A 23953-nucleotide genomic window follows, 5' to 3' on the forward strand; every position below is an offset into this window, starting at 1 on the left:
CGTTTGGGTGTGTTTGTGTGGAGTGGATTTTCTGGAGGGGATTGATGGCTGTTAACAATCCTGCACCATCACGCTCCCTGCCTGTCATGTGATGAATGAGTGACAGATACATCCCTGATGGATGAGACGTGAGCCTGTTGTCTGCATATTTGTGGTCTTGGCTCTGTGCCGCTCGGTGTTAAAAAAGAAAAGAAAAACAAGCATAAAATTGCTCCAGTGGAAATGAGTGAATTGTCTGTGATTTGAGAAGGATTGAGGTTGTATTTATCTCTTATTATTTGCGTCTCCAAGAATTTCTATTTATCAAATCAGCGTGGTGATGTCATATCAGCCTGACATAAGTTTCAGGGTTCGTTTGACCTATTCTCCTAACTTTGGCTCCAATCGTGTATCGACTGTATCATATTATTATATTACAAGCTGTTTTTTATCACTTGTACTTCTCTTATCTATTTTCCTCCCCGAGCCATCATGATGCATATACAGCAGTGAAATGAAGATAAAGGGTTTGCTCTGGTATCGTAATACCACAGCTCAAATTCAAATGGGGTTTTGACATATCAGGCGAAATCACTCTGTCATATGCAGGATTAAGTGGAAGAAAAATACCAGCATTTTGTTTTGTGTAATTAAAATATTAGCTTGCTCATTTTTGAGGCTGAATTTGGAAGCAGACCCCCCCCCCAGGAAAAAGTGAATCCCTAATATAAGCAATAAGGCCGAAATGGAAAAAATCTTTACTCATTCTTTGTCGTTTTCATCTTCCCGTGAAACCGTCATTCTGTCTCATAACTCTTGAACAATGAGTCTGACTCACAGCAGGACTCTTCTGTGGAAGCTCTGAGCGAAGCCGTGATCAATTTTGGGCTCACGTCAAAGGAAACGGGTAATCTGATAATCCTGGTTGCATATAAAGCCATAAGAGTTTAAACTTGCATTCAAACAAATAAGGCAAAGTTGGTCCGCTTGACACACAACACTCCTGGAAGCTACATTTAAATTCATATCCTGCTATGATTTTAGATTCAGTGCACATCAGGGCCAAATTTCATAAGGTTAGGTTATTTCAAAGTCCCAGTTTGGCAGCTGTGTTTCTCGCCAGTAGCCAGATGAGACAATATGGCCATCTAACACTAAATACAACCACTTTGACAACCTTGTTTTCGACTTTAGACCCTTTATTGGATTGAAAATAGCACAAAAACATTCAAATCTGAAAGTGAGAAACTGTTTCACTAAAAGAAAAAGAAAGTCATTATAAAATAGATGACGTCAATATGTTTCTTTTTATTAAAGGTGCGGTTAATGAAGTTTAGAAAGGTAAATATTTTTCCATTCCTGCTTCATAGAAGAGCTCAGCCACTCAAGAGTCTGAGGCCTGCTTTATCACAGATAATGTGCCAAATGTGGTTAACTGGGTTCATGCCTTCATCCGCTACTACACCCACATACCATTACACATTCGGCTCTGTGCTGATAACATACCTTATGGTCATGATTTAGCCCAGAGTATGTGGGCCTATCAACAACAAAAAGAAAGAAAGAAAGAAAGAAAAATCCTCCCGTTTCGATTTGTTTCGAGTTGTCTACTTCTCCTCAGTCGATCAAAAATTAGATTTATTTTTTGTGCTTTATTTGTATTCATGCAGTGATTTCCAGCACCCTCCATTCTCTTACAGAAAACATAGTTTTATATTAATCTTTTAAGGCTTTTATGATATTGTGTCCCATTTTCTTTGCAGTTTTATGGTAAATGTAATGTGACTGATCTGTTTTCAATAAGCCAGACTGATTTATTCTTTTCAGTGTAACTAATGTCAGTAATATTATTATTAAAATAATAACAGTTCTACAAAAAAACCTTCTTTTAAAAAACATTTTAAATGTGATGTTTTTGGTTTAGAATAATAGTTATAATATAAAATCTTTTTTATTTTATTTTAATATAGGGTTTAAATCAAAATAAATCATTGAAGTCTGTTTAATTGTGTAACGTGTCCAGTACAAATATTCAGCTAGTTGCCAATTAGCTTAGGTAAGACAAGAGACTGGAGGGTTGGGATTATTAAGAAATTCTGGTTCTGTGTATATGTTAAACAAACGAGATGCAAAATGCCAGGTATTGAGCATTAGCATTAGGTTTTGTTCACTTTGGGTCAGACAAGCTGTTTTTCTGCGCTACCATGTTGTTAAGTGTTGATAAAATTAACAAATGTTCACTGATACCATTATTCAGCCTGACGAGTATTCGGCTCGTTTACAAATGTTTGTAAAACTTGCAGTGAAAGAAGAACGAAAGAGGACGCAGCTTCGCTCACAGACGCCTCTGCACCTCTGTCTCTGGAAAACAGAGCCTCATCTCTTGCGTAGATTCTGAGGCTATGTTATTGTTTCCATGCTAGCGTCTCCATCCTGTGGAGCCAGTCCCCCTCTGTGTGTTTTGTCTCAGGAGAGAAGGTCAGGTCTCCAGTACATTTTCTGACTTTCCCTGAATCAGCTGTTTGGAGCCCCAGCCTGAGAGAAAACAGCCTTGGCCAAGGCAGCGTCGCTGATAGCAAAGCAGAGGCAGCCTGGAAACAAGGAGGTGGAGGTGGCAGGATGGCTTGAGGGAGTTTGGAGGGATCGGATACTCGGGCATGGCGCTGCATTGTAGCAGCTGGGAGATCTTGCTATCCCACTCAGGCTTCAAGGTCTACGAAATCTCAGCTGCTTGTTAGAAAGATAGCAGAGGAGTGTGTGGTGGAAATAAGACAATCACCAATTGTTGAACTCACGAGTGGGAGACAGATGGGATATTGAAGGAAGGAGGGCACAGTCTTTCACAGGTTTTGTTAACGGCTGAATTAGTTTATCTGTAAGTTTTTGGGTCTCGGTGTTGTGCATGTTGCTTCTCTCTGGTATGGCTTAGCGGGACACTTGACTAGAACACATGCTATCTCTGCTTCACACATCAAATGGCACAAATTTCAGAGTTAATGAAAAGACATATTACCTCTTCCTTCTGATGGCGCCTTAGTTACAGATTCTTAAAATCAGTGAAAAACCTGCAGAATTTATGTCATATATATTTGTGTTAAAACTCAACAAAAACAACAAAATCTTTACGTTTTTAAGAAGTTGACCAGGTGTTTGAGAGTGTTAGACTATAAGAAGGGACTCCAGTGCGTGAAAAAGCCATAAAAGAGTAATGACTCACCAGATTTTCTCAAGCCTTCCTTATTTATTTATTGCCATTTGCAAGAAACCCATATCTTACTTCAAGCACCGCAACTTACTCAAACTTGTGCAATCTATTTTTTAAGGCTTTGTCTTGGTCGCTTGTGCTTTAACCCTTTAACGGCAAGTTTATCATATTTGATACAAGAGATTTTGCAAAAACTGCTGGTGGCAGCAAATATTATGTAAATTTAAACTCATATAGGCAATTAACATATAATGTCTGGGTTTTGTTGGGATTTCTTTTTGAAGACTCCATTAAAAAAAGGTGGGGTTTTTTTGGTAATTATTTCCTTTTCCATTCTTTATAGGGTTAAACACGTCATGCCTGAGGTTTAAAATGAGACATGGCTTCAGAAAAAGTGCAAAAAGGAGCAACTGTGACGCTATGGAGCCAAAGAAAGAAAACTGAGATACTCTTCTTTACATCACAAATTCATCAAATGAATGAATGACTGTGTGTATACATCTATACAATTTAGACAGGTCAGGCCACAGAAAAGGTCGCATTTAGTATCAGTTAAAGTCTATCCTGTAACTTTTTGAGGGTTCTCTCCTTCCATCCTGTACAGAAATCTGTCTTTTAATTTCACCAAAACCACTTCCTACAGTGGTCATTGGTTGAGAGACAACTCTACAAAAAGCATTGACTCAAAAATCTGCAGATGTGGGAAGACGAAATCAAAGTTTCGATTTTGTAATTTGGGCACGTGGATGTCGCAAAGAACTACCACCGATGTCTCATAGTAACCCTCCAGTAGGAAGTGTCGAACATCGGCCCTGACCTTTTTGTAAATACACTCCTTTCCAGGAGAAAATGTGTGCAAAAAATGTCTGCAGCTTTTCAGCAAGTAGAACAAATAAGCTCTTTTATGATCTGATAAGCTTCTCTCAAAAGGGTCTAGAGCTCCACCAGACATAGCCGACTTTGCACGGCGCTTGTCCTTCTGTGACCGTACGGCCTCGCTTCGTCTCGGCCTCTCACACTTAAACACACATGCAGATAAACGCACGTACACGCCGCTCCCCTTCCGCACACATTAAACACACTCTCAGACTGACTTGAAGGTTTCTGTCGCCCTCTCCTTCACTTGAGTCAGTTGCCAGACAATGAAAACATTGAGAGGCAGTTTCTATGGCGTGCCCAGGGCTTTTGTTTGACTGAAAAACATATGCATTCTACATGCTCCAATTATGGTTTTATCAGATCGCCGTCAAACACACCAATCATGCACCTTCCTTTGTGCCCTCTCTAACGGTGTGTACTGTACCACGCGGAGCAGTGGCTCGCTGTGTTTGCATGTTTGCCCATGGTGGGAGTATAATATCTCAGGCTGGTCTGCGTCCCCGTTGGCGGAAAAAACTCGCAGCTTGGTCGAAAAAGCAAAGGCGAGAACGTCCCTTTTACTTCACAGCAACAGATTGGTTTTGAATGCACAAGTGAATTAGCACGGGGCCCTTCTGCTCTTTCTAACAAACACATTCAGCTTCAGCTCTGACCAACACTGGGTCGGCTGTTGGACTGGACACAAAAAGGGCCATATCAGGGCGATCTGCGGCACGTACAGTTAAGTCGCTTATTGTGACTTGAACTGTGTGCTCCAACAAAAGAGACTAAGAAAGACACGGCTGATCTGAATTACCATTGGCTCAGTTCTCGATTGGCCCGACTTCCCTTCAGTGTCAAAGTCACGTCCACATCTCCAGTTATTTCACAAGAATGTTATCAAAACTAAAGTTGTATAACCACTTTAGTTGTATAACCATAATATAAATATCCATCCATCCATCTTCATCCGCTTTATCCGAGGCCGGGTCGCGGGGGCAGCAGCCTAAATACATATACATATAAATATATGTATAAAAAACTCCAGAATAGCACACCTGTGGCTATTAAATCATTGGTACATTACTTTGGGAGCATAGAGAAAAGAGAATTTGATTCTGTTTACAAACCAGATTCTGAACTTCAAAAAGGAGCTGTCCTCCAGTTTGACCCCTGCCATTATTCTTACTGACATTAAGACGAACCCTGGCCAGTGTGTGTGTGCGCTTTGTTTTGATAGACGCCGGTCAGCAGCTTAGCCTCGTAGGCTCCACTAAGCCAAGTGTTTACAGATCTGCTAGAACGCAGCCTTGTAGATTCAAGATGCTGCATCCAGGCAGACGTCGCTCCAGCCCGAGGCCTGGACTGATATTATCCATGAAGCACGATTAACCCGACGTGATAACAGCGGCGAATCAAGGCGAGGATGGAGCTCTTGTCAGATACCAACGGTATCTTCAGTGTGACCACATGACGCAATGTGAGAAAATGCGTGGAACAACGGCAAAGATGACCTGAACACGATGCCCAGGTTTTGTCTTTTGGTTATTATCATCGGAGGTGGGAGGTAACGAAGCAAGTACTTGAGTACTTCTGACTGCTCTTGCATTTGAGGGAAGTTGCATCACACATCAAACCCAACTGACCTTAATGGAGGAAGCACATAGACAGTCCCATTAATGTATATGGTCTATGCATCACTCAGTCAGCAGGAAGTACAAAAGGCGTGTGTGTAAAAACAACAAAATCAAGTCTTTTATGTCAATTCTATTATATTATATTGATTTCTGAGACATTTTTAATTTCAGCAAAACTTTTTACCTAAATAAATAAACGATGTAAAGAAATCACTCTGTCAAAAACTCATTGCAACTTCTACCTTGTATGAGAACTGTTCTGTTTCCAAATGACTTTATATCATTAATGACAGACACATTTATAACACTTTCATTTTTAGGTAGACAGTTTTTGGTATGTCAGCGGGACATCCGGACGTTTCAGCATCTGTTTAGCAACAGAAGAGGAGCGAGCATAAAGGGAGCAGTGTTTTTTCAGCAAGTGAAAAGCAAAGAAAGACGGAGGAGAGGAAGGAGATCATTTTAAAGGTAAGGATTGCTCAGCCACATCTGATAAACTGGGAAGTTAAAGCTTACATTTAATGTCCTCATTCTGAACAGTTCATTTGTGTGAAGTTACAGGGTTTTGGTTTTTTTCATATTGTAAAATATTCGGCAAAACAAACTGAAGCATACTAACTTTGTGTTATTCAAAGGTTGCATGAAAATACTATGGTGGACTGATGCAGAACAGAACAAAAGGCAGCCAAGATCCAAAGAAGAGCTCTGGATGTGCTTCAAGAAGCCTGGAGAAATCTTCATGAAGACCACTTAAAGGCTTTGCTGAAGAATAAAGGTGGTCATATCAAATATTAACTTTAAACGTTGTATTTTCATGTTTGTTTGTGCACATATTCCTTATTTTCTTATCAAAGTGAGGGGTGACTCAAGACTTTTGCATAGTATTGTATGTATGATAGGTACTTACTCTAATAACGCATACATTTCTGCTGGGGAGAGTTGTCCCTTGTTGGACATGACGCTTGTAGAATTGCCCTGACAAGGATTTCCACTCTGTCACAGCTTAACGCTTGGTTTATCAACAAAACCACAACACAAGCTAATGCGCGAAAAAACGTGTTTTTTAAACGCTGCCGTTAGCCGGTTAGCTATCCATGGGTTCCCTATATATGCTAACCTAGCATACAGCAGCTATAAAAAAAGGCAATTTTGATTTATTATCAGTAAGAGGACTGAGACAACATAGCTCCAGTTCAGATTTTTGCAAGGTTTTGATTGTATTAAAATGCTTGTCTGTAAGTATTTAGGTCGTTACATCACCAAAAGATACTTTACAGCATTCATCATTTTATGCCAGCAGAAGCGGAGATTCATTGCTCGATGGAAGTTGCTTTCAGCCACCAGCTGCTTCTCAAACAGGCCGGCTCTATTAAAGAGGTTATTATTTGGAAACGGGGCCATCAACTGGGTAATTATAAATGTTTAACTAACCACTAAGCATAAATTAGGAGAAAACAAAAACATAGAAGAATTTGACTAGAAGACGGTGTAAATAATGTTTTGGGTTTTTTTTAAGCTGTTCAGACTATTTCGCTATAGCCATCTCAGTGTGGGAGTCAAAGGAAGTAAGGAAGCTTTTAGGTGTACTCTGGGGACCGTTGTAGTTAGAAGTGTAAACCATTTAATATTCAATTTGTTATGTTTCTGCCTGAAAGATTGTTGGACTGAAAAGAGGTGAAGTTGGATAAATCTGCTATAAAACTGTTAACTGTGTGATATATACACATACTGGCTACTGCTCAATCTAACATAAATATCTAATCAGTCAATCACACGGCAAAACTCAAAGCATTTAGCCACGTAGACATGGTCAAGACCACCCGATGAAGTTCAAACTGAGCATCAGAATAAAGAAAAAAATGATTTAAGTGCCTTTGAACATTGAAACAGTGATTGTAGTTCAGAAACTGCTGATCTCCTGGGATTTTCCCACACAACCCTTTCTAGAGTTTACAGAGAATTGTTTACAAATGAGAAAATATCCAGTAAGCAGTAGTTGTCTGAGTGAAAATGCCTTGTTGATGCCAGAGATCAGGGAACGGTCAGACTGCTTTGAGGACGGCACCCATAGCTCAAATAATCACTCTTTGCAACCTATGCAGAAGTGCATAACTGAAGACACAGCATTTAGAAGCCTGAAAAACAGATGGGTTACAACAGCAGAAGACCACACTGTTAAAGAGAATTACCAAAACCTTACAGCACAAGATTGGAAAAATTTTGCCAGGTCTGATGACTGGTATGATTTCTGCTGACACATTCACATAGTAGGGTTACAATTTGGTGTAAACAACCTTGAAATATAGATAATTTTTTTTCTTGTATCAAAGGTTCAGGGCAGACTGGTGGTGGTGTAATATTGTAGTGGATATTTACACACTTTGGACCCCTTAGTAGCAAATAAGCATTGTTTACCATGTTCATCCCTTTATGATCCCAATCTTCTGATGGCTGCTTTCAGCAGGACAATGTGCAATGGTCACAAAGCTCAAATCAATGAGTTCACTCTACTCAACTGGCCTCCACAGTCACCAGCTCTCAGTAGATGTGCAGCTGACAAATCTGCAGCAGCATGTCAATATGGACCAAAATCACTGAGGAAAGTTTCCAGCACCTTGTTGAGTCTATATCACAAAGAATTAAGGCAGCTCTGAAGGCAAAAGCAGGTCCAACCCAGTACTAGCAAAGTGTACCTAATAAAATGGCCTGTGATTGTATGTATGCCAGCAGGAGAGAAATAAGTGAATGCAATAAATGATTCAGCATATCTTGATTAGTGGACATAAATGGATAGATATCAGCTGAAAGATAGTCTAGTTTACTACTCTTTTTTTTATTATATTGTAAATCTTTATTGTTGTGTTTAGTTTTTAGAATTTTTCGTATGTAAAAAATGTTTCCAGGAACACTAGGCTAATTAGATACATTTGTAGCTTTTGTCTAATAAATAAAATAATCACTGCTTAGGCCTGGTGGGGAGTGGGAGTATAGGAGGGGGTTCAACTTAGGTAAGGCATCAACTACTGAATAAGATATGATTAAGCTTTAAAAAATGACAAAGTAATGTAGCGTCTTTCAGCAGCGTGCCTTGCTGTACATATGCTGTGAGTCATTCATTGTGGTCCCCCACACCTTAGACTTTTGCCCCAGATTAAAGTACCTCCAGCACTACATGCTAAACATGGTTCCACTTTTTTCTTATACCAGACATCTTCACGTCTTGGCGTTCTATGGCAGAGAGGATAAAGGTCACCATGAAGGTCACAGAAAAAGATCCAGCGAGGGAGGTGACTCAGCTGCATGTCTGTGTGGGAGGGAAGGAAGCTAAGAAGGACAATGAACAAGAAGAAGAAAACAGAATTATGAAAAGGAGGGAGGCCGCTTTCCAACACCACATGTGGTGGTTCTGGTAGGTGATCCACACCATGAGAGCAAATCCACACCTATGTGGGATTCCTACCTGTGACTCAGGTCAGTGGGAGTCTCAGGAGCGAGAGGTGGTAATCAGTAACAGTGTTATATGGCTGTGTTAATAGTTAACGTGGTCCCTAGACACCGTGCTCCAAGGCCCAAACACCTGCAGCCTATTTTACAGGCGTAATCCATGGAAAGAACAAATAGTGAGAATGCTTGTTGGGCACATGAGCTTTTCACGAACTGGCTCATCTAGCATGCCAACAGATGTTTGTCAAAAAAAAAAAAAAAAAAAGGGTAGCAGATTCTTGGCTAATAATTGTAAATCAAACGTTGTTATTAGCTTCATAAAAACAGGCGTGCTCTGTGGGACTTTATTGCCAAGTTTGTGTTTTTCTCTCTTCTGTCTCTTTTCTTGACACCCTTCCAGGGTCATAAGCACAGCAGTGTATGCTTTCTGCCTACTGACTCCCCCAGATGGCCTTCTGGCTTTACACACACACACACACACACACACACACACATCTTTGACAAATACCTTTGTCAAAATCTTGTAGCTGCTTCAAAAAGTAACTCCTGCCTTACAACGTCTCTCTTTCTCTCTGCGCAGAGGTGCAAGCATGCACTGGCAGGAACACAAGCACACAGAAACATGCCTCCCTGGGTTCTTGATAAATACACGGTTAAAATCAAGCCCAGATCAGGATAACCTCTTGGTGACCTCTCTCACCATCTACTAAAGCCGCACGGTCAGTCAACACCGCTGCATGAAATTAAATGCAAACCAGTGCAACCAATTCTCTTCTGTTATGATTGGAGGTTCCCCATCCAGGCAGAATTAACCAAGAATCAAAGTCCAAGAGCTTGATGCAAACGTAATGGCAGTGACATCAAGAGAGCACTAAGGCAATGCTAATGCCTCTCTATCCGGGCAGATGGAGGTTTGTGTGCACAGTGCAAACAGACCCTTGTACCGAGGAGGCTAAGCTGGAGCACTCTGCAATGTAAAAAAATCTGAGCTAATGTCTGTCTCTCTCTCTAAATTGTTTTTTGATAAGGGAATATCTGGAGATAAGTGTTGTCACTATCCTATCTAAAAAACCGGAAGCCAGTTCGATAAATCTCCTCTGTAATCTAATGGGAGTCATGGGCAGTAGCTGCGATCAAGGGAAGACTTGCTTGCTTTCTCTCCTCAGTCGGGTGCTGAGGCGAAGACTCTGATTATTAAAGAACATGGGAGAAGTTAGCCAACACTGCAAGCTTGTAAAAATTGATAACATCTTTACATTAAACAAATGACTATCACTACTCATTCAGGATTACTTTGGATTTGTTGACATTGAAGTAATACTGATAGCCTTTGTCAGTTGCCCAGTGACAGTACATCTCTGTGAAAGTGCAAAACCCTTGTGGGAAAATGGGGCATATGCATTAACCTACCTTATGTGTACCTAAAGCGGGGCAAAGATGGTGACACTGATGGGAAACTGCAGTGTTATAATAAAATAACAATAGGGTTGTTTGTGTATTTTCCAAAGCACAGGAAACATCGCAGCCATCAGAGTTAGGATTTAGCCCACTGTAAGGTCTGTAACAGCTGAAATAAAAGCACTTCCTCATTAACACGCTTTACTGTGGGAAACTCCGACGTCTGAATTCAAAAGTCGGCTGCAGAAACACATTGCAGTTATGCGGTGTGATGTCAGGAAATCCAATATTGATAACGAGCAGTGTGTTGGCTCAGACAAATACGAGCATTTTACTACAAGCTCGTAGTTACTGGCATCACGTGTTTGGCTGACAGATGTTACAGCTTCTTCGACTCGGATGAAACAGATGACGGTAAGAGTCGTTAAGCGAAACTTAAAGTGTCAACAAAGCCTCATTATTTCGGCAAAGCAATAAAACTGTGAAATGTAATTGTTATAGTAATAATAGTAAAAATGTGTGTTATACTTTTAAAAATAGCAGGGTAGGTGATCATTTTAAAAGTAAGTCTGTTGGTCTCTTTAGGGATTTGATAACTACTTATAAACTATATCAGCAAACACAGAGGCCTTTCCACTGTCCTCCTTTTCCTGTGACAAAAACTTAACCCTTTGAGCTGGAGGCGAATGTGGTTCCCCCCCCCCCCCCTCTGTGACCCGTGCTCCCAGGGGTTTGGTGTTAAGTAAACTTTGTCAGCCATGCAACGATCCCCAGCAAAGCGCCGTCTCCCTGCTCATCAGGAGACCTTCTCCCTGACCCCCACCGCTCCCTGCTTTCGGCATTCCTCCACCACACCACCTCTTTGACCCACCTTTTCCTCATGTGCCCCCCCCCCCATCGGACCCGCCATACGTCCGTCCGTCGTCTTGAGTCCTGCTCTCCGTCCCGTCGGCCAGCGCGGCCGGCTGGTGTCTCCTCCTTTGGAGACAGCCTATCAGGGGCCTCACGTCATCTGTCTCCAAGATTTGACTGACAGGTCAACCTCAGAGATTACGGCTACTATCAGAGGAGGGGGAGGACGGGGGTGGTTGTCTGCCCTCCCTAAGTGGATGCTCCTTTCCCTCACCATGACGCTGGTTGGGAACTGCATCCTGCTTTAGGCCTCTTAAACTCTGATGTGGCATTTTATCTATCTGGGAGCCACTCTGTTGATTTACCGCAAGGTCTGCAGGGACGAAGGACCAGACGGTGACAGATATCAACTATCTTGGCCAGCGTAGACTGAGAGAGGCGAGAAAATTTCAAGCTTGTTGGCCTTTGCTGTAAAAAAATTGCGTTAGTTCCAGCTGTCAGTACCAGCAACACTACAAGAAAAGCAGGGGTCTGCTATCGAGGCCCATGTGTTGCATTCCCAGGCTGCACACCGACACAAATATTAACAGAAACTGGAGGCAGAGGGCCGCATTTACAGCTCAACTCATCATATTTATTCCAGTGCGGCTTGAAATATCACAGAACAATGTTTATATCTGTGAAGTTCATGTCCTTAACGTGGCTTTAACAATTTATCAAATCATAAAAAATTAATCCGTTCTTGAAAGATTTTCCCGCAGTGGATTATGGGAGAAGACTGAGATGATTACCAGCACCTCTTAAGCCCATTAAGCGATACAGCTTTTGTTCTCCCCTTAATTTTTTCATCCAATCCAGTTTAACTAATGTGTAAAATCAACCGTCTGTTTCTTAACTGAGCTTTTTTTTATCTGACGCGACATTCAGTTTGATGGGGAAAAACTTCAAGCTGCAGATATCTCCCTTCATTAAAAGACCAGTATTAACACCGATTTAAAAGCAGCAATGCATAGTTTGAATCTGACTAACACAGTCTGACCACATGCTTTTCACGCTGACTCTACCAGAAGCTTCTGGCCTTCCACATCAGATCATTCTCCTCTGGCAGGTGGTGTAAAGCTGGCTAACTCTCAGGCCCTCGTCATCGCTCCCCGTCCAGAACGCGGAGCCCTGAGATATTTGTGTATCACGTATTGATTTGGAGGTACAACCCTTGGCTGTAAAACAAAGATAAAGAAGTTAGCCATTAACTATTTTTCCAGGGGTCACTCTGAGCTTGTTTCACATAGTTGGAAGCCACCTGGAGAGAGAGAGAGAAAAAAAGCACCAAATTGCCTGGCCATGTGATGGACTCTGGAATATTGATTTTTCTCTCAGAACAACAAAAAAAAAAAAAAAGGTCTTTGCAGTCAGCATTTCCCTCTGAGCTCAGATAGGGCTGCTACATTCCTGTCTACTCCCTCCAAGGTTACTGCCTGCTCGGCAGAAGCGAGCACCTGTCAGATGTACATTGTAGCATTTGCTGTCTCAATAGAAGCCCCTGTTTTCCAGTAATGAAAAGAGAACGTAAGAAAGAAAAAAAGAGGCATTAGTTGGGGGAATTCAGTAAAGTCTGGCTTCTGGGGAGTTTCTTTGTTGTCTCTATCTGGTTTTACAATGATTAGAAACTGTGGCTTTGAATGCTGATCTCCCCCCCACCTCACCTCACCATCCCCAAGCCTCACCTGGCAGCGTGCGGAGGACAGCGACACCAACGCCGCCTTGTTTGCTTAGCTGAGGGTTCACAGTGTGTTGAGATCTGCGCTTGTTGATGAAGTACGGCTACCCCATTGTTCAGCGCGCTTGTAATGCCATGAAACTAATCACATCTAAAGACACCCACAGTGTTGGAGCTGGTTACTAGCTGCCCTGATTTGATACTTGTAGTGTTTAATGATTAATTGAAGTAGCTTAAAATGTGAACATAATGCCTCTTTGAAAGGTTTAGCCGTGCGTGTGCCTTAGTAAATCAATGTAATCACAAATTCTGGATGTACTTTGACCCATTTTTACTTGATTTGAAATTCTAGGCCTGTTAATCTTTGCAGCTTTTCTAACCTCATCATGAATCTTTTCAATCTGAGCACTTGACAGTTTACTGCCCAGGCAAAGGTTGCAGCGCCACGGCTTTATAGAATTATTAAGTAAGCAATTATGATAACCCACTGTTTTAAAGATAATAGGCCGATAAGGTTCTGCCAAACTCACACCGTAGTTTGCCCTCACGCTGCTCTTCCTGAGGGGGGGAAATCAATATCTTTTGCTCTCTAGACCCACCGAGTATTTATCTTAAACTCTTGAGCATCAGCTCGTTCCAGATGTTCTGCAGAAAAAAATAATAATAATTGTAATCTGAAATGACACCTTGTAGCTACACAGCGTAATGACCCTGCTCGCTAGTGGCATTTTATCAAAGCTCATAAACCTTGAATGACTATATATTGATAAAGACTGTTTAAAGTGTCACTGGAACGATAACATTTGCACTGTAAATGTGGCTCGACGGCTCCAGTTTCCAATCGTGCTGCGATGATAAGGACGGCACAAGAGTGGGCTACGACCAATAGGTCAAAAGCCGCAGGACGTTTGCTAAATTTTTACAGAGTTTAAAGCCTCGCATTAATATTTTTCAGCTAGCAAGGCATCAAATGTTACTGCGATGATATGCAACGCCTGGACAAAGCATTTGCAGCTGATGCAATGTCAACTGCCATTAATGAGTATTTATGTCGTTCTGAGTGCTCAGCTTGCAGCTGTGAATGTGCAGCACCTCCACGCCTAATAAACTGTAATTAATTCACATAAGGATGTGATATAGCAGCATACTTTTCCACACTTGTGCTAGTATAGGCAAATTCTCTAATGTTACATCAAATTAAGATTAGGAATGGGCATGAATAATCCCTCGGCGGCAAACCATTTGAATACAGTTGCTCATGATTACTTACAGTCCAAGGTTAAGAAAGGAAAGGTGTGAAAGACAGAGGGAAGCAAATTGGAGAGCCCAATAACATTTAAATGAAAAGCTACTATTGACTTGTTCCCTGTAATCTACTGTTATCATTTACAGCGACTGCTATTACGGCTGTATGTCATTTCATTTTTAGTATACTGGATTATATTGAGCTCACTTGTATTGACTTGTGTTGCTTAAAAGGGTCGTAAAGCTTCATTTCTTAAGTGATTATGTCCTGACAGCAGTCGTTTTATGATGAGATTTCTATAGATTGTTGCATTTTTTTCACTACATTTACTATTTTCCATGTTCTGTCATAGACATTTGACATTTTCAGTAAACTACATGTCTGTGCAGTCCACTGCATGGATTAATGATTGGCGTTTTAAAGCTCGCCTGGTTATTTTTATGGATGTATTTGTGACGGCTCACTGTGGACACGTGTTTCAGGTCTTCTGCGTTAATACAGAGTACCTGATAAACTGGCACTGAGCCTCCTGCTCCCTTATGCCCTTATACCTACAGGACTCGGTTTCATTCAGACGTTGTTTGTGTCGACCTCCCCCATCTCCTCCCATTGGATAAATACCGATTAACCACTTCTGACCGAGATGAACAAGTGGTTCGACACTTTGCCCAGATCGATATCAAAGCAATCAGCAAGTCGGGGGCCTATATGTTTTGAAGAAGGATCTGAGGTAGAGGATAACTGAGTTTATGGCTTTACTGTCTAAGGTGGAGCTTGCAGGTACACCCCCCACCACCACCGTCACCATATAAACACATGAAAACACGTGAAGGATTGTATCATATTGCGCCATTCGAATGACTTTAATTAATTTCTTTAAAAAACAACTATAAACTGACAAACATGAAGACATTTTATCTTTATTGTGCCAGTGGTTAAAAATAAAACCGCTCATGTCTGTCAACAATTTACTGTGTTAAATTCGTTTACAAAAAAAAAAAAAAAGTGATCCCAAAATGCAGCAATGTACAAATCCAGGCCCCCTTTGTCACGTCCCTCCCTTCTTCTCTGGTCCTCGAAGAGTTTGTCCAGACAACCAGATTGCACTTTGCTCAGCCCGACCATAAACTGAGACAATAAATTCAGCCAGACTTCTGAACTGCATGACATGAGAGAGAAAGAGAGAGAGAGGACCTTCAGACAGTCAGAGATCAATGCTTCCAACATGGCAGGAAAAGCCCAACCGGGCCACAGCAAGATGTATGAAAGCATTTTCACCGTCTTTCTGTGTGGCCCGACTGGAGTCATGGAGCAATTGATTTCTGAAGCTCAGAAAACGTTAAGCTTTTGAAGTCTGAAGTTCTCCAATGCTGTTTACACTAAGAAATGGCTCGAGGTCTAAACCCACACCAAGTTTACCTTCTTTTTAAAAAAAAAAAAAACTAAACAAAACTCACCAGTCGATACAGATAACTCAGAAAAAATGCATTTCATGTGCAATAAGTAAACTTGTTTTCATTGCGTGTTACCTCTGGGTCCAGGGGTACGTTTTTGCTCAGTTAGCAGAGGACCCGTGGGATCACAGCTCGTCATGTTCTGCATGCAGTCGTAAATTTAAACTGGTGCGGTCGTTTTGGAGCGGCAGGATGAGGAAAAATGGTGTCTAAAACCAAAACAGACTGTGTTGCTGTCCACAAATACAAGGCCCTTCATGACAGCAGAGACCAGTAGTGTTTAGTCGCTGGGTGTACTGCCACCTTGTGATGTGCTCTGAGCTCTGCATGTGCAAGCCCTGTGAGGAACTTCACTCCACGTTAGATGTGTGTGGAGTGCATTTATTTCTGTCTGTCGGGTCATAACTTCAGAGCCAGTGCCAAGGGCGAAGCCTGAGGGGGTGGGGAGCCATACACCTTCCTCCCCCCTGCGGCACGCTCAGTCCTCCGACAGATGGATGTCACTGACCCTTCTCAGTGATCACAGCAGAGGCTCGAAGCGGGGTAGCAGACATTTTCCTGATCGTGGTCGCCCCGGTCCGCTCTCCGGGGGTTTGTTTCATATCTATCTGCTGCTCACTCAAGCCTGCCCGTGCTGGGCCACCATCACTCACACTCCGCGGGGCAGCGAGTGGATTAGCTGACCCCCCGGTGTGGGAGTAACAGGCCCCCGCAGCCTCGTCAGCAAACACTGGAGTCTTCAAGCAGCTGAAACTGGTGGGTGAGGTGGTCAGGGATGCTCCCCAGGATCAGGCAGCGGCAAGGCGAGAGATAGCAGCGTCTCCGGCACCCCGACTGTCAGTCAGCATGGCAGCGGGGTCTGCAGTCAGTCAAGAGTGATATACACAGAGTAGTCTGGCTCCACCAGCCAGTTTTGTAATGGTATTCAAATGATTTATGGCTTTATGAGGCGAACATTACACTCACATGTCATGGTTGAATATCCCAAACCAAAGTCACTCTTGTGAAAGACATTTCCAGAGAAGCAATGATGTCTGCAACATCGTTGGGCAATAAGGTACGGCTTCACAGCTGACCCCAGATGAGGCTGAGATCAGTCAAACAGTTCAGTTTCTTACTAGTCTCAGAAAAATAAGTAACTTGTTGCCCTCTGTGTGTGTGTAAATGTGTACTGGTAGTCAAGCCTATGACCTGCTACTGCTAGGAAATTTCCAGCTTTAGCCTTTTTAACCAGAAACGACTTTATGGAAGCACATTCCCGCCACTGAAGTTATTTTATCAGAAGTTTGAGTTAGTAGGTAAAAATTTTGACTCGTAGATATCCACTCCCAGTGGTGGAAACAAGCCTCCACAGATTTGTGTCAACCACACCACTTTTATCCATCCATAAAAGAAAGTATGTCGCTTTTATCCCACTGACACGTAGTTTAAATTAGATTTAGGCTAGCGACTCTGTATAACAATGTAGCTGGTCAACCATATGGTCTTCTACTGTTTTAAAGACTAGTGCTTGCATATAAATAACCAAGCATCACAGACTTGCCAGGAGACTTTACAGCATCTGTAAGGGCCCCGTGCAAAAAGTCCAAGATGGTATGAAAAAGTTGTCAGAGCCTCCTGTACAGTGTTCACTGAGTGAGAGGGTGACAGCATGATGGATGTCTCGCTCTGAGCAGCTGTATACTGCTGCTGCATGTGAGACAAGCTCAAAGACGTCCAGGTTATGAATGGACTAGTCAATGAGCTAGAACATAAATGGCCTTTGGTCATAATTTCTCACTGCTCAGGAGATGCCCTGCTGTCGCACTGCTCAGCGGAGAAGATGCATCACTCTAAACTCCCTAAACCCACCGCGCCGCACCCCACTCTTGCGCTTTTCTGTCTCTTTCTGATTAGCATAGCTGACCTATCACACGCTGGTGCTGAGTCATTATGAGGTGTTAGCATTTTCAATTACCTCTCGCCTCCCTTCTGGGCCACCCGTCTCCTCTGCGAGGGCAGACACTGCACAGCAGGAGAAAAGCAACAAAATGCTAATTTTCTCGCCTATAGGACCCTAACATGTGAGCTCAACTTTAAAACAAAAACAAACATAAGAAAAGCTCATTAAAAGTTCAGGAGAATCTAAAAACAAACAGAGACTTTAATGTCTCTTGGTTCACGGAGGCCTTTATTTCAGCTATATGGTTGTTTTTGTTGTTTTTTTTTTTTTAAAAGCACTTATTCGCAATACAGACTGAACGTTTTCTTTTATTGACACAGGTCGTACTGCATATGTCAAACATTCATGCCAAAGAAAATACTACCGTCTACAGGTCTAACAAGGACAGTTACAGGTACTGAAAATAAAGAACAAATGGGCTTTTTGTTCAAACACAACCATAACAAAAAATACTACCATAAAGCGTATTAGTGCTTCTAGCTTATAGAGTCGTGACCAGGAAAGAAACAAAACTGTACTAAAGTTGCTTAAAAGGCAAAAAAATTTAGCTTGCACGTGGTTGCAAATTCCCAAGCAGTTAGTTAGTCGCTTTGCTGAGTCGCCGCACGGGCAACTGCTTTTTAAAAGAGGTAAGGCAAGTTTATCTTTCCTCTCAAATAACAACACAAAAAACAGACACTTTATGTCAAAAAAGTTTTTTTTTGTTTTGTTTTGCAAACGAACAGGTTTGCCTTAAAACTGCCACAAAAAAATAAAAAGCTTCTACTGATGATTTCTAGAAAGCTACTGTCAAAAAAATGGGGGAAAACACAAAGATTGGAGCAGAATGTTTGAGAGACTTTGAGGCTACATCGTAGGAAGGCAGTGACACCTACAAGTCCTATTGTTTGGGCAGCGATACAAAATAATTTACTCTATATTTTCATCTTAGTGTTGTAATAGATTGTACTAGGTAGACTTTGAGAAAAGGAAATACGCTTAAATTAAAAAAATAGTAACACAAAGAGCACCTTACCCCCCCAACGTTCGTTCACAAGTTTCGTTTTGTTTTTTGGAAGCAAATGGCACGATGTCATCACCGATAAATTAGCAATTCAGTAAACTGTATATATTTATATATACATATATTTTTTGTTTGTTAGACAATACCAACAAGTCTCAAAACACTTTAACACTAACTTGCGACAAGATTCTCCTGTTACAGAAATGTTTGCCTCATGTGAGTTTGTGTGTGGAACAAACAATTACAACAAGAGAGGTGGGGGGGTGTCAGTGGACAGAAGTCAAAAGAGTTGTGTTTGTCTTGAATCCCTACACGGCAGTTCTTAAATCTGCAGCCGATAGGGTGCTGCAACACTGCTGTCGTTACTCAGCTCAGTAAACAAAGTACGGGGTGTAGCACGCTACCTGGCAGTTACACTACTATATCTGCGTTTTGTCACTGAGCTCCAAGGGTTCCCCCTGGAGTCAGCGTGGGGTGGGGGCCGGAGTATTTAAACCCTGCTTTTTGTAGTGCAAAAACTGCCAACATTTGGTTTTTAAGAGCAGGGACAGTCGGTGAGCAGAGCGTTGCAATAGCCAAAGCTGCAACCATACTGCCATACTGTCGTGATAAACGAAGGAGCTTCCAATACAAATACACTTGAAAAAAGGTTTACAAATACAATAAAATCTGCCTGCAGTGGGCACTGGACTGCAAACAGATGAATGAGAACTTTATATCAAACGGTAACAGGCCGCCTTCGTCGCCTCCACGCTTCTCACTCAGCTGATACCCCCCAAAGTGATCACATCCAAAACTCTGATTCTGAACTTCAGACTCGAGACGGGACAACTGTTTGAAATGTTGAGAGAATAAATGGAAACAACACAAAAAAGGGAGATGGGGGGTGGGAGGGAAAAGGATGAAGTCTCTGAAACAGGCGTCTTTCTTTCTGGCTGCACTGACGGCGACAGGACAGCACAATTAACTTCAGTCAATTCATCGATTTTCCTTGTTTTGTAACAGGAATTCCACCTGAACGCAATCGACCCACTGAGAAAGCGTTTGTGGGACAGAATTAGATGTGCCTGGCTGACGCGGGTGGCTGTGAGGATGGAGGCAGCAGCAGCAGCAGGTGTGGTTGCCGCGTGGCGAGCGTGTTCAGCGTGGGCTTTAAGAGAAGCAAAGAGAGTTCGTCGGCGGGTCTAGTAGAGGAGTATGCGGCGTTCGATGGCCTTGCGGCAGATGGGACACTCGCTCATTCGATCCCCGCACAGCTGGCAGGTTCCGTGGCCGCACATGAAGATCATGTTCTTCAGCCGGTCCAGGCACACCGGACACATGGTCTGCACACAAGTAAGCAACAGTCGTAGTAAAACCCTTTCCACATTTAACATGTCAGTATTACTACCGAGCCGAGCCCTGGACAATAACTTTATGGTGCCGGCGTGCATTTGATCCCTAAGAATTTTACAGCAATGGTTATTGTTTTGCAGGTCAACTGCATTTTATTCTTCCGCTTTAGTTCACGAGCCACACCTGGTTAGTGACCTTACCTGTTCCTTGATGTCTTGGAGCTGTTGTTGTAGCTTCTGCACGTCAGCGTTGACGTTGGTGTTCGCCTTGTCTTTCTGCAGGGCTGGGATGTTTCCGCTGGCTGTTTGGACATAAAAAAAAAAAAAAAAAAAACGCAAACAGATGGTGAGAATAAAACAAACTGCACTTATCAGCCAAAAGATTAGCACCAGTGGCAATACCTCAGATTTGACCTCTTAAACTATAAACTATATTGCCAATAAAAGTGAGTGCAGCCACAACAACATTACCGCTCTGAAACGAGCCGGGTGCTCGAGTACGTTTTAAAACATGGGTTCTGGAAAATGGAGAAGGATCACAAACACATGCGCGCTGAAGTTTACTGTTGGCAAACGAGCTCGGGCTCTGGCAGTCCGTGCTAACTTGCTTTTACATTTGATTTCTGAAAAGCACACTTTGCAATTATCTGGAATATAAACTGGCACGGGACAAATGATCATGCAGCGCTCGCTTGCTCGCTCGTATATAATGAAACGTGTGTGAAACTTCCTGAACGGATTATTTAAGTGCTCGACACAAATTTTCTGGACTGATGCCCTCCTGAGACTTATTCTCGCTGTCCAAACATCTGCCAGAACACGGCGAGCACCAGTGTGACTCCTGGGATGTGCATCGTACGTATATATATCATCACACTGAAAGAGAAACGGAGGAAAGGGGGTTAAGGGGAGGGGGAGAGGGGCCAGGGCAGCACCTTCGGGTGGGGGGTGTAGGTTTGCAGGAGGTTCTCTATAAACAAGGCTCTCTTAAGGGAGGGGATCATGGAGGTATACTTACACCAACTTAGTGCCAGATTGTTGGGCTGGAGAAGATCCTGGGATCCCCCTGCCATACTGTTAGAGCTCCCTGCTGGGAATAACCAGTCACATTGTTATAGCAGGAGCTGCCCTCACCAGCTCAGCGGCTGGCCTGATGACCAAGACTACTCACTATAGCCTCTATGAGAGGTTCAGAGAAAGAATCTGAGAAGCAAAACTAGCAAGTTGGAAACAGTGATCAGGGAAAGAACGGGAAACAGAGTTTCTTCTACTGGTTGCTTAAAGTCGCACGTGTTTTTTCCCCTTTTTTGCTTACAGGTGACTATTGCCTGGGTTAGAGGTACAACATGAAACCCATGCACCAAATTAAAGAAGAATGGCGTCAAAATGCTTCAAGTGCCAGGTATATTTTGCACACTAGATTTGCTTTTAAAACAGGAAGCAACAAGCAGGGTTACTGGGGAAAGGGGGAAAATAAAAGCATTCAATGCTGCCCCTTGCATGAGTGTATGTGTCACTGCTTGGGTCTGCATTCACTTTTGCACGTCTGGTAAGTACGACTTGCTGACAAATGGAGAAATTAAAAAAAATAAGATGTATGTGTATAAACATGAAAGTTGCGTACTTGCTACAGTGCCACTGTTAAACTCAAATTAAAACAAAAACAGAAGAAATCACTAGTGATATGCACCGCAGAACAGAAAGATGAATCGTGAATGCAACCAAAAATAAAATAACTTGTGCATCTTGTCATCACAATATTTTAGGTAAAATAAATCGAAACTGGCTCTTTTGCAGCTGGAAAAATGTTTTTGAAAACACCGCACAGTTTCATAACTGCTCCATATTTCTTTTCAGAAATGGGGGAGATCTTATAATGTGGATTCATGTGGGTATTATATGCATGCATCATAGGAGGAGCTGCAGGTCATTTCTGCGATACGCTTACAAATGAGTTCATCCATTCTATGTGAATGTGATTAGTCAAACTTTTGGAGGCCAAAGGAACATTAATAAGGTTATCTGTGTGCTCTGACATTATTACGTTATTCAGTAAAAGTCAATCTGGAGATGGCTTCTAGGGTTCTACATTAAAAGATTGGGATTTGAAATGAAATCTTCTCTGCTCTGAAGATCTGTGTGCTGATTTCAGACATGGCAGTGAGGCTGCCGTCCACTCGAGCTAAACTCTAAGTGGAGGCTACTACAAATGGTGCGAGCCAATTGGTTCTAATGATTACATTATGACAGATTTAGATGTAGAATTCAGTTTGGAAAGCAAGCGTAACAATTTTATTTATATATATATATTTTTTAAATGAGTCTCTATGGATGAAAAAATACAAAGAAAACATGACAGTGATGATCATTCCACCTCAAATCATAACATATTTATAACTTTTTCTGCTCAGCCACCTCTGATTTGCCTTAATGTGCCTTGATTGAATTCTGGATATATATGATGATGATTTTGGATCGTTTGTTTGTTTTTGTGGTACAGTACATCATATTTGCTGACTCGTGCAAGAAAACTGAATGACAACAACACTTTTCTTAATTTTTTGCATGTGTGGTTTTGCATTAACACGACATGCAGGTACATTGTATTGTATCATTTCTGTACTATCAATATTTTTCTTAAAGTGTGCACAAACATGGAAGTTTGTAGGACAGCTTTAATCTTTTTTTGCCATATTTTATGCTGAAAAATTCTGAACATTTCTTGATGCAAATTACACATTTTATTGTATATATAATTTTTATGGTAAGAAATGGTGGTGAGATTTTCATTTGTAATATATCTTAAAACGTATTTGATATATGTAGCAAAAATTTCCCAGCAATCATTATATATGTCCAGACTTTGGACCATAAACTTTTTAGGCGATTCAGGGATGCTCGAGCAGAACGGCCACGATGATTTGAGATATAATGACGCAAACATAAACAAACTGCAAAAGCTAAGCAGCAACAAAGCAAAAGATAAAAGTAAAGCAGATTATTTGGAAAAAGTAAAGAAATGAGAAAAGAAAAAGAAAAATCTTTGAAGAAAGGGGGTGGATTAAAAGGAAACGTGTGGAAAATTCACTCACTAAGGTCATCATCATCATCATCATCATCATCATCATCATCAGCGGCATCATCCTCCATACCTTTCCCTCCACAGCAAAGTACGAAGGGGGTGCGGCGTTCCACCACAGCCCGGCACTGTACGCACTTCTTCATGAGGCTGGCACAGTCTGGAGGAAAGATGAAGAAGATCATCAGTGCAAGAAAAAAAAATCTATATTTTCTTTAATACTCACACAGAAGCCAAAAGAGGCAAAATGATGCTGAAAGGTGAAGTTAACTTACTCTCACAAGCGCACATGTGGCCACAGGGCTGGAATAACACCGCTGCCTTTTTATCGGAGCAGACTACACACTCCTCGATCTGTGGACGGACAAACACAAGAAAAATTAAATAATCCTCACTCCTGTCTGTGTCAAGTAGCAGCTGTGCTTCTTGATACCTTAGTTCTCGACTGCACTTGTTCTTTGCAGATGAGACACTTCTTGACACGAGGCGAGCAGAGGGAGCAGGTGGCGATGTGTCCGCAGGGCCCAAAAAGAGTGTCTCTCTTCATGTCCGAACACACCATACACTCCTCCAGTGACTCGATGTTGCTGTTCAGAGACGGGCTGCGGGTGCCCACCTGGCCGCTGGAACAGAAGAGAGTGTGTGAGCGAGAGAGAGAAACGATTACAAGCGAGAGGCCGGAGAAAACGAAAGATGAGGAAATGAAATCAAAAGAACAAAATAGAACATGACTGTACCAAAATGTTATCTCTTCCTTTATATCTTTAACCCTTTAGTGCATACCTAGAATTAATGCCATTCAATG

At 42.0% G+C, this 23953-nt stretch overlaps 1 protein-coding gene and 1 long non-coding RNA gene across 8 annotated transcripts in view; one reads left to right on the forward strand and one right to left on the reverse strand.

The window, feature by feature from the left end:
• The first annotated feature begins 6040 nt into the window (after window positions 1-6040).
• On the forward strand, window positions 6041-21533 carry LOC143413558 (uncharacterized). The gene is made up of 4 exons (XR_013094158.1): window positions 6041-6147; window positions 6315-6454; window positions 8887-9088; window positions 21387-21533. It is a non-coding gene; the product is annotated as an uncharacterized LOC143413558 (long non-coding RNA).
• mib1 (MIB E3 ubiquitin protein ligase 1) overlaps window positions 15769-23953 on the reverse strand; it is a 64138-nt gene continuing 55953 nt past the window's right edge. For 2 of the 7 annotated variants that reach the window (XM_004542863.2, XM_004542861.2), the window contains 6 exons: window positions 23582-23771; window positions 23424-23502; window positions 23162-23308; window positions 21088-21159; window positions 20271-20371; window positions 15769-20060 (listed from right to left, as the gene is read on the reverse strand). In XM_004542863.2, coding sequence (XP_004542920.1) covers window positions 19920-20060; window positions 20271-20371; window positions 21088-21159; window positions 23162-23308; window positions 23424-23502; window positions 23582-23771 — 730 coding nt within the window. In that variant the 3' untranslated portion in view covers window positions 15769-19919. The remainder of the gene's footprint in view (window positions 20061-20270; window positions 20372-21087; window positions 21160-23161; window positions 23309-23423; window positions 23503-23581; window positions 23772-23953) is intronic. The other 5 variants (XM_004542865.2, XM_004542864.2, XM_004542862.2 and 2 more) reach the window with 5 other exon arrangements.

Source organism: Maylandia zebra, linkage group LG18, assembly GCF_041146795.1.
Source record: "Maylandia zebra isolate NMK-2024a linkage group LG18, Mzebra_GT3a, whole genome shotgun sequence".
NCBI classification, from domain to species: Eukaryota; Metazoa; Chordata; class Actinopteri; order Cichliformes; family Cichlidae; genus Maylandia; species Maylandia zebra.